The sequence below is a fragment of the Phaethon lepturus genome, unplaced genomic scaffold (genome assembly GCF_000687285.1).
Source record: "Phaethon lepturus isolate BGI_N335 unplaced genomic scaffold, ASM68728v1 scaffold40896, whole genome shotgun sequence".
In the NCBI taxonomy this organism is placed as follows: Eukaryota; Metazoa; Chordata; class Aves; order Phaethontiformes; family Phaethontidae; genus Phaethon; species Phaethon lepturus.
In genome coordinates, this window is record NW_010547637.1 from 2,600 (window position 1) to 12,034 (window position 9,435).

The window sequence follows — 9,435 nt, forward strand, 5'->3', positions numbered from 1 at the left end:
GCTAGCGCCTTTCCGTCTCCATTAGCTTTGGGAAATCAGTCAGCTCCCCGATGAGCGCGTGTGGAATAACCAGTCAGTTCTGCTCTGTGAAATGCTGTACAAACGGGCCATGATGATTTGTCTGTGTTGAAATCCTGATGTGTCCACTACTGCTGAAACCAAACTCACCTGTTTCCTTTTTTGTCTCTTTTCTTTCCAGTTTGACAAGTACGCTCCCAAATTAGACAACCCTTACTTTCGACATTCCAATGTGAGTGCTTACCTTTCAAGGTGGTGTCTTTATTAACGGTTCTGCTTGCACTTCTTTTGCTTGTTTTCGATTGATCGGTAGTGTTTTGATTCATTCATTCCTAAAGCTCTTTTTCCATCTTGATTTTTTTTTTTAATGTACAAAATTTTCTTTGGGCTTTTTTTTTTTTTTTTAAATCTTTGTCTACTGCATTTTTGCTGCTGTGGCTCTATATTGCTGTGCCTGGGATGGCAGGGAATGCGCAGAAATTGCTAAATCAGTAGTCATTGCAGTATCTTTGCAGCTGGTGCTTCTCACAGTGCAGCAGCCCGGAGTGCATGGCTCTTTCAAAAGATTTTGCTCAGGTCACAGGAGTAAGTCAGACTGGTGGTTTCTTCCTGGTGCTCCCCACTGCTCCAAAGCACAAAAACAATATGTTTTGGGACTTGTAAAACTGCTGTATGTGCTCAGGAGAGGCCTAAGCAAAACTTAACCCCATCTACACAACTACAAGATGATGTGCATGTTGCCTGTGGTTAGTGTGCAATGCAGCATCTTGTGGTTCTTTTTTACTTTGAAAATTCAAGCAGGTCACATTTCAAAATGGGATCAATTCGTTTGCTACTGCAGAAAAATGCAAACTTAACCCAAAGTGAACAAAACACCCAGATTATTCAGATTCCTCTAAATATGGTGAATGGTCTGTGCTTCCTGTAATAGTCCACAAATTTTAAAGGCACACTTGTTCAGCACTATCTAGAAAATTCATCAGATGAGCGCATTTTCCAAGTTTTGGCTTTGCTCTAAAAAATTTTGAAAGCAAATTTAGTGTGTATTTTCACTGTGTCACTCGTTCAACACAGTACTATTTTTGTATGTGCCAGGCTTGGCACCTACCTCCATTGTTGTTCAAGTTGTCCTGTGACATAAGCATCTCTCTTTCTTTTGTAGTTCTTTCCAACCTATCCTCCAGCAATGCCTGGAATGCCACCCATGCTTCCACATTCAGGTCCCTTTGGGTCACTTCAGGGAGCATTTCAACCGAAGGTACAAACTACTTCTTCTGAAGACTTTGTTCTTTTGCTGGGAGAGAAACTGTATTCAGAGTCGTGTCTCTGGTGATTTTGTAGCACATGATTTAATTAGCAGAAGTGCAGCATGGGGTTGGAAGCGATCACCCCGCAGATCTGTGAGCATCCTCTGCACAAAGCAGCCAACACTTCAGCAGAAATTTTCTCTTGGCACTACAGATTGTTCCTTGGAAAAGGAGATAGTGGTTCACTTGGGAGGTCAGCTGAAACTGGAGGAGAAGCATAGAGTCACATGCATTATTTGATTGAAATATTAACAGCTAATAATAGACCAATGAGTCCCAAATAATGTCATAAATTTAACAGTCTGAGATTGCAAAAGATAAACTGTGTTTATTCCCAGAAAAAAATGAGAAATTGACTGTACAAGTGTGGGAACAATAGGGAGAGACTGCTGTAAATGGGTAGAGCAATTTGAAAGAGCTGAGCTTTTATTCCCAGCTCCAACACTGTCTGACCTTGGGCAAGTCGCTTAAATCTTCTGTTCCTCAGCTTCCTCATCTATAAAGTTATCTTGCAGTGGGTTTTATAAGGGTTGATTAATGCCTGCAAGCTTCTTTGAGATAGTGTGTTTGAAAGGTGCACTGCAACTGTAACTTATTATTATAACTAGCGCAGATTGGTATTTGGAAATGTTGCCATGATAACCACCATTTTTGATGAATTCTGTGGTGTGCACTGTTTTTTTTTTCCTCACAGACTTGTTTCTTTTATTAGCTATTTTTAAATGTAGAGAAACCGTTAAATCCTTCCAAACAAGTATATAGCATTGTTTGAAAATGGATGAGGTGACGTGTTTAGCTTCCTTTACATACTGTGATTTTAGAGATTTCTTATCTTGAACTGCATTTCCATAGAGCTCTGCTCCTGTGTCAGAAGACTTGAAGGACCAGCACTGTAGCCAGACCATTTCTGTTTGCATATTGAAAGTCATTTCCATCACCATACCCAGCAGGGCTGTGGCGTGTGCTTCCCTCAGCAGTCTCACTGACATCAGTGGAAGTCAGTAATTAGCAACTGCTGCAAATAAGGCCTCTTACAACCTTCCCACTTACCTTAATTTTTTTAATGGAAGCTGGAGTATTTCCTCAGTGCCCATCGAATCACTTACATTATTTTCTGGATACATTACAAATAGCAAAGTCTCTAAAATGGCTTTTTTCAACAAGAGTTCTGTATATAGTGGCTGCAGGCAAAGAGGAGCAGTTGCATCTAAGCAGAGGGAGCAAGAGGGACAGAACATAGCTATCCCTTGATGGAGTTTGTCCGCCAGCGTTAATTCTTGCTATTCTTGCAAGGGATGCCAGGAGGTCCCTACAGACCCCAAGTTGTCGGGATGTGAACTTGACTTACCAAGAAAAGGAATTGTACAAATAAGGTGGAATTGGCAAAATTTTGCTAATGTGAAGATAGGGTTCAGTTTTGCCATAAGGCTATTGCTAATCAGGAGCGACTGATACACCGATAGCATGCTCTTCTGGTTTCCATCTTCATTACAGAGCTTTATAGATACCATCTCACTGCAAAATACCATTAGAACAAAGAGAAGCAGTTACATAGCGAGAAAGAAAAAGTGAGCACAGACCCTTTACATTTTTAAACAGTTCTGAGTGCTGTATAAAAACTAGCTTTTAATTAATTTCAGTGGTAGATACATAGAAGTTTGCTAGCTTGCGTTTAAGCAGCGCAAGGTCACACTCTGGTTCCATGGTTAATCACTAACATCACTTGATCTCTGGACAGTGCTCTACTTACATGCAATGTAACATCTGAAAAAAAAAAAAAAAAAAAAGAGCAATAGGTTGAAAAATAGATCTGCCACTTTGGCACATTATTTTCCAGATTCCTAGAGGAGACAGAGCTGAACTGCTGGGCAAAACCACTCTAGTCATCATTACTGCATCGTTTTTCCATGCTCTCTCCCTCCCAAGCTGTTTGACTAAAGCCTTCATAATCACTACAGACCTGATGATTTGGTTTTGGCACGCTGACTCCTGCACTTCTTGCTTTCCAAAGCAGAGGTCTTGGTTTTGTTTTTCGCCTTCCCGTGTCAGTTGCCTACAGCTGTGCGTGTAAATCCACTGCACATAAATCCAGGCTGACGGTAAACTTCCCAGTGAGTTTCCCGAAGGCCATTTCTCACAAGCCAAGAACTTGAAAAGGTCAGAAGTATTCAGTTTACTTTGCTGGAGGAAGCATTCACATCTTTCTCCAGGGGACAAAGGGACAGGATGACACCATGCTATTAACATGTTCTGATCTCAAAGCTCTTGCCTGTATGATAGCTGTAACTTATTTGCCACCTTATATATACCTCAGCTGTCAGACAGGCCCTGAGAACACAGATCTGCCTGGGGAGTTCATTGACTTACCTACACACACACATGAGAATTCTCTTTTTAGTGACTCTGGAAGTTATGTAGCCTTAGACAAATTAAAACCTATCTTTCCTCCCACACCCATGATTTTACTCATTCCTTGTACAGTTTGACTGTTTGAAATCTACTGTAATTTGACCTAAAATGTGAGTGAAATAATCTCTTGGGGGATGAGGTTTAACCCCTCCACACTCAGCTGTGCGGAGGCACCAGGTGCAGTTGCTTTGGGAGTGGGAGATGGATGAATGCCAGAGTGAGAAGATGAACGAGTTCTTGGGGATCGTCTAGGACAGGGCAACAGGTGGGATCCGGAGGAGGAGGAACAGGGATTCATTCGATGAGGTGTTTAATTCTTGCTGGAAAATGATGGGATAAACAATGCAAAGCTATAAAAGACCCACAAGCACCTTCTAAGGTTTCTCATCTTGCCTTGTCGAAGCAAATAGATGGGCTGTTGCCGTTTTAGCCATTGTATTATCTAGCCCCCGTCGGAGGGGGGCCATGGTCCAGTAGGTGCAATATGGGACTAAGGTGCTTGAGTTGTTCTGTTTCTGACTGCGATACTGGTTGCTGTGTGACACATGGAGGGAGCCAGTCCACCTCTCATTCTCTCCTACTGCCTGCCTGTTTCGTCTAAAGAAGAAGCTTGGGGGGCAGGGACTGTCTCTTCCCATCCACTTGCATACTGCATAGCACACTGGGGTTGTGATTTCAGTGGGGCTTGGGGGTGCCGCTGTAATAGTGTTACTGCTGCTGAATAATAATAGATGACATGGTGGTTAAACGCTGTTGGCTGTCAGTAAGAGATAACATTTAGCACTAATGTAGCAATACGCGCGTTCAAAGCACAGTACAAACATAGACTAATTAATGCCATTAACATCAGATAGAGATGTTAAATGTACCGCTGGTGTGATACAGTATTATTCACGCTCTATTCTTCTCTTTCAGACTTCAAACCCTATTGATGTAGCAGGTAGACCAGGCACAGTCCACCATACGCTGCTGCAGAAGACTCCAGGGGTAGGCAACAATATATAACCTTCCTTTCAGCTTATCTGGTTTTACAGTAAACACAGTGATTGCTCATTAAAAAAAAGGAGAGAGCAGCTGGTGAGCAAAGGGGCCTTCTAGACTCTGAACGTGCAGTCAGGACAGAAGTTTCTGATGGGACAACAGTAGCCTCCACTAGTCGCTAATACAAAGGGATGTATTGTCTTCTTTAAACAAAGTCAGAGAGAAATGGGGCAGGAAACCCCTTCAAGGTCTTTCCCCTAAGCATTGCTTGGAGAGTAGTTTTATGTGCTCCATTTCAGAACGATTATAAAGTTCAGAAAAGCACCGGCACTGTTCAGCTGCTGGCATGAAGCTGCTTTATCATAAAATTCTGCTGAGTTTAGTGCAAGGAATGAAAGGGAAGGTTTAAGCCTCCTTTAAGCCTTTTAGGTTTCCCATGTCACAGGGGACTTCTCTGAAACATTGCTTTCTAAATGCTTTTATTTGTTCAGAGGAAGGAACCTTTCTGTATATTAGCTAGTTTTAGAAAGACTGATTGTTTTATTTCTGCTTTTTCCATAGGTGTCAGACCCTTATAGGCCTCCAGTAAGAGTAAGTAAGGTTTGTGGGGGATTTTATATACATATATATACACACACTTCAAATATTGTGCATGTGTTTTTGAAATTCAACATGTCCAGCAGAAAATTTCACACTCATCCTTTATTTAAAGCAAAAGATCTTAGTTAGCTCTTAGCTGCTTCTGATTAATAACATTTAGGTTGAATCCCAACCTTATTTTGCATCCATTTATGTGCATTAATAGTTCACAGTATGAAATAAGGGTCACAGAAATAAAGACTGTGAGCACAGACAGACACTCACCAGTGATCAGATTCATGGTGGCTAAGGTCAATGTGTTTTATTTGTGCTTCTGATGTTCCACAAAAACACCCCACAGTAAGTACCGTAGCTCAGCTGAAAAACAGTAACTCGTTCAGCTGTGGCACTGTTCATCCCTGGTGATTGTTTGTCCATACCGCTTTCCTCCCCAAATGCAAGCAGCCGTAATAACCATGCATACCTTAGCCTGCAGTGCAGCAGGGATGAACAAACAGGGCTCTTTTCAGAAACAGAACTGTTAACTATTAATTGCTTTCTCTTAAGCATGACATAGTGTTCTTTGCTGCCATTTATTTCAGTTTATGAAGGAGGGAGTGCAAGTATGAAAGAACAAGGCAGGCATCTCAGGTCTCCATGAGATGAGGAATATATCCCACATCCCACATTCTTCCTGTTTGTTTCCTTCTTAATTTAAACATCATCTGCTGCAGTACAGAGAAAAATGTTGATCACCTATTGTGCCATTTTAGTAATCAGCCTTTCTCATTGCTTAGCTGCCTGTTTGACAGTAAGGGAAATGAAACGTTCTATCTGATGTAGATTGCTAACGTATAAATTAATCTAAATTCTTGTGCTTTCCATTGCAGAAACCCGGGAAGTGGTGTGCGGTTCATGTACAGATCGCCTGGCAGATCTACCATCACCAGCAAAAGATAAAGGTAATTCAGTCAGTCTCTGGAACAAAGCCAAGTCTTTTGGCTTACAGATTATATCTTAGTGAGTAATGAGCAGGAAGCAGTTACTGTTGGTGATTCTCAAGCTTGCCTGTATCGATTAACTAACACTTTCAATCCTTTAACATTTATTGTAGCAACTGTAAAGTTTATCTGAGGGCAAGGCGTTGGGTTGAAGGGTAGCAAAATGAGCAGGAGATACTAAGTGCACAGCCAGAAAGAGAAGAAAGGGAGGGGGGAGGTGATTTTGCCCCAAATCCATCTTTTTTGCAAAGCATACATGTTTAATGTCATTTCCCTTCTGTACTAGCGCCTCCTGTGGAATATGTAGTACTGTCCCATTCATAATAAAATGACTGATACAGTGAGGACCATATTACAAAATACAGAGCAGGCGAGTAGATTGATAGTTACTGTGTTAGAGGTTGTTGGCCTTCCTGCACTGCAGTGATGATGGGCAGAGGGAGGGGGTTTAAAACTCAAGAGGTAGCAAGACATACGTACTCTGGGGTGCTGTTACAGGCTCAACGTTCCCTGTGGCAGACAGAATAGCTGATAATGGGACTTCTGTAGCATTTATTTTTTCATAGCTCCTGCTATAGTATTTTGTCCCATTAATGAAGACTATTCGGTGCTTAAGTAGATGCACCATAATTAGTGCCTCTACAAGGGATGTATGTCCTTTTTTTTTTCTACGCAAATATATCATCTTTAAGCTATTGAGGGAGTTAGATGACTTAGGTGCAGTTCTGACCATGCTCACTTCTATAGGTGAAGGATAAAAATAGCTTCTGAAAGAGCCTCACAATTTTCTTTATCCTTCACCCCTTGTCTGTGTACTGAGCTGTACTAGCTGCAGGAGGGGCATAGTCTAGGAACAGCTCTGTCTTTCCAAACTGGAGAAGCAAAACAGACAAGTCCGTCACCCAGCTCTCGAGACTTCTGTCAGCAGCTTTCCGCCTGCGGAATATTTTTTGTCAGGCTGAGAGCGCCGACTGGTCCTGGGGTGCAGCACACTCAGTGTATCATGTTGCGTGCTCCTCTGTGTGTGCTGAGGGGCTGAGAGCTCACTTCAGACCTTGTTCATGTGGATGAGGCAGGCAGCTGAGAGGCTGTGGAGTGAAGTGGCCTTACAGATGCTGTCAGAGCATGACTGTGGTACGTGACCAGAGACGCTGCTGTCACTCTCACTAACTCTCCTTGGCAGGGCTAAGCAGGAGCGAGCCGGAACTCCCTCTCTTTTTCTCCCATAAAAAAGGAAGTGTATAATGAGATTGGTTTTATATCATTTGACAGCAAATGCAGCTGGATCCCCACAAACTAGAGATAGGTGGTAAACTTGACCTGTTCAGCAGACCTCCTGCCCCTGGAGTGTTTCCAGGCTTCCATTACCCACAGGATCTTGCCAGGCCTCTGTTTTCTACCACAGGTAAGGGAAGATCATGATTTGTTGAAAAAAAACAAACCAAACCGTCAGTATATGTATTGTGTGTCTCTACAGCTACATATGCCTCAAAAATTGAAGCAAGCAAGACGGTTCACAGGGGTGTGGAGGCACGGGGGACTGTCGTGACCGGGGCTCTCGGAGCTGCTGGGTTGGGCTCTGCCGCCGCCTCCAGTGCAGGATCCTCTGCACGTCACGAAGCTGCAGCAGTTGGTGCTTACATTCGTGTCTGTGCAGCTGGTTCTTATGTGCCTGATTAATTGGCTAATGGAGTGATTTTTAAAAGCGATTTTGACAAAACACTTGAAAATGTTTCCATTGCACAGGATTGGAAGTGGCCCCGGTCTCTTTCTTGCTTTTTATATTTGCTATGTTGTTCTTCTCCACTTCTCCACTCACGAAACGTTTCTGTTTGTTTTCTGAAAACAAGGGGGTTTTGTAAAAGAAAAACTTCAATAACAGCATTGAAAATATCACAGAAGGTGTATTTGTGAAGTGCTTGATTTTTAAATATAAACCCCCGCTATGTGTTACAAAGTCCAGGAATCTGTAAGGCTTAAAATGTCATACTGAACTTAAAAAATCCAAAGAATTAAATGCAGTTTGTATTGATTAATTGCTTTCCAATCTGTTGGAGAAGTAATTAAAATCAATGCAATTACCAAAGTGCAGTAAGCTTCACTGTGCTGTTCTCAATGGCTCTGACCATGGGAGACTGCAACTCTGAAATTCTGGTTTTGGAGGTCACTGTGGATTCATGTGGATGTCCATCTACCAAATGTTGGTTTTGTTCTGTTCCCAGGCTTAAGTTTTCCCCTAGGCTTTTTCAGATTTTCTTTCTGTGTTTGAGATGCTAAAGTCTGCCTTCTGAATAAGCTATATCACTTGATGAGATGTAACTTAGCTCTTTATGTGTGTAATTAATTGCCAAATAATGTAATTTCCTTTCCTAACTTTACTCTGGCTTTTTGATACAATACTGCGCTCTCATTCTAACTCAGTTGCAGACATGGTCGTAGTCAGCCTTGGTTCACCCGTGTTGAAATGAATGAGATTAGAAATGTTTCGAATTCTGTCCCCAACATTACAGAAAAGCAACAGATGAGGATCAAGCTGAAACCTCTGTGAGAACTGACTTTCAGATGCAGACGTTGGGTAGCCTTCAGAAACTCCACCAGTGGTTCAGTCTGTCTTTCTGCCTTTACCTGTTGATGGAAATTCTTAAACATCACATGCACGTTTCTACCACATATAATCAGTGCTGATACTAGCTGTACACTGTAGGATGCTACCCTGTATTTTGGTCTCTATAAGGGTGCTTTGATAGTATGGGGCCAAGATATTTATTGCATCTGCTTGGATGCATAAGCACAGCTTATTTACAAACCTCTGACTGTTTTCCTATGGCAGATAGATAGATAGATAGATAGATAGATAGATAGATAGATAGATAGATAGATAGATAGACAGACAGACAGACAGACAGACAGACAGACAGATACTTTTCCTATAAGAAGTTTCCTTATCACCATCCTCAAGTCAGTCCTGTGTTGTCATTACCAGAATCTTGTTTCATGTATGGTTTTGCTACTGAAGGCTGTATTGGGCAGAGTTTGCCCTAACAGCCAGAAAAGCACCAGTGCAGTTGGTATCTTGAGCTTTTTCTCTTAAAGATGCAAGCATGGCTTGCTCTTCCATTCGTAAAAGCAAGGAGGGGAAG

At 42.0% G+C, this 9,435-nt stretch overlaps 1 protein-coding gene across 1 annotated transcript in view; it reads left to right on the forward strand.

The window, feature by feature from the left end:
- The window catches only part of LOC104622823 (autism susceptibility gene 2 protein-like), a gene marked incomplete at its 5' end in the record, with an annotated part of 20,983 nt that overhangs the window by 2,284 nt on the left and 9,264 nt on the right, over positions 1-9,435 (forward strand). Inside the window, 6 exons of the mRNA XM_010289707.1 lie at positions 200-250; positions 1,181-1,276; positions 4,650-4,721; positions 5,277-5,306; positions 6,185-6,256; positions 7,568-7,700. Coding sequence (XP_010288009.1) covers positions 200-250; positions 1,181-1,276; positions 4,650-4,721; positions 5,277-5,306; positions 6,185-6,256; positions 7,568-7,700 — 454 coding nt within the window. The remainder of the gene's footprint in view (positions 1-199; positions 251-1,180; positions 1,277-4,649; positions 4,722-5,276; positions 5,307-6,184; positions 6,257-7,567; positions 7,701-9,435) is intronic.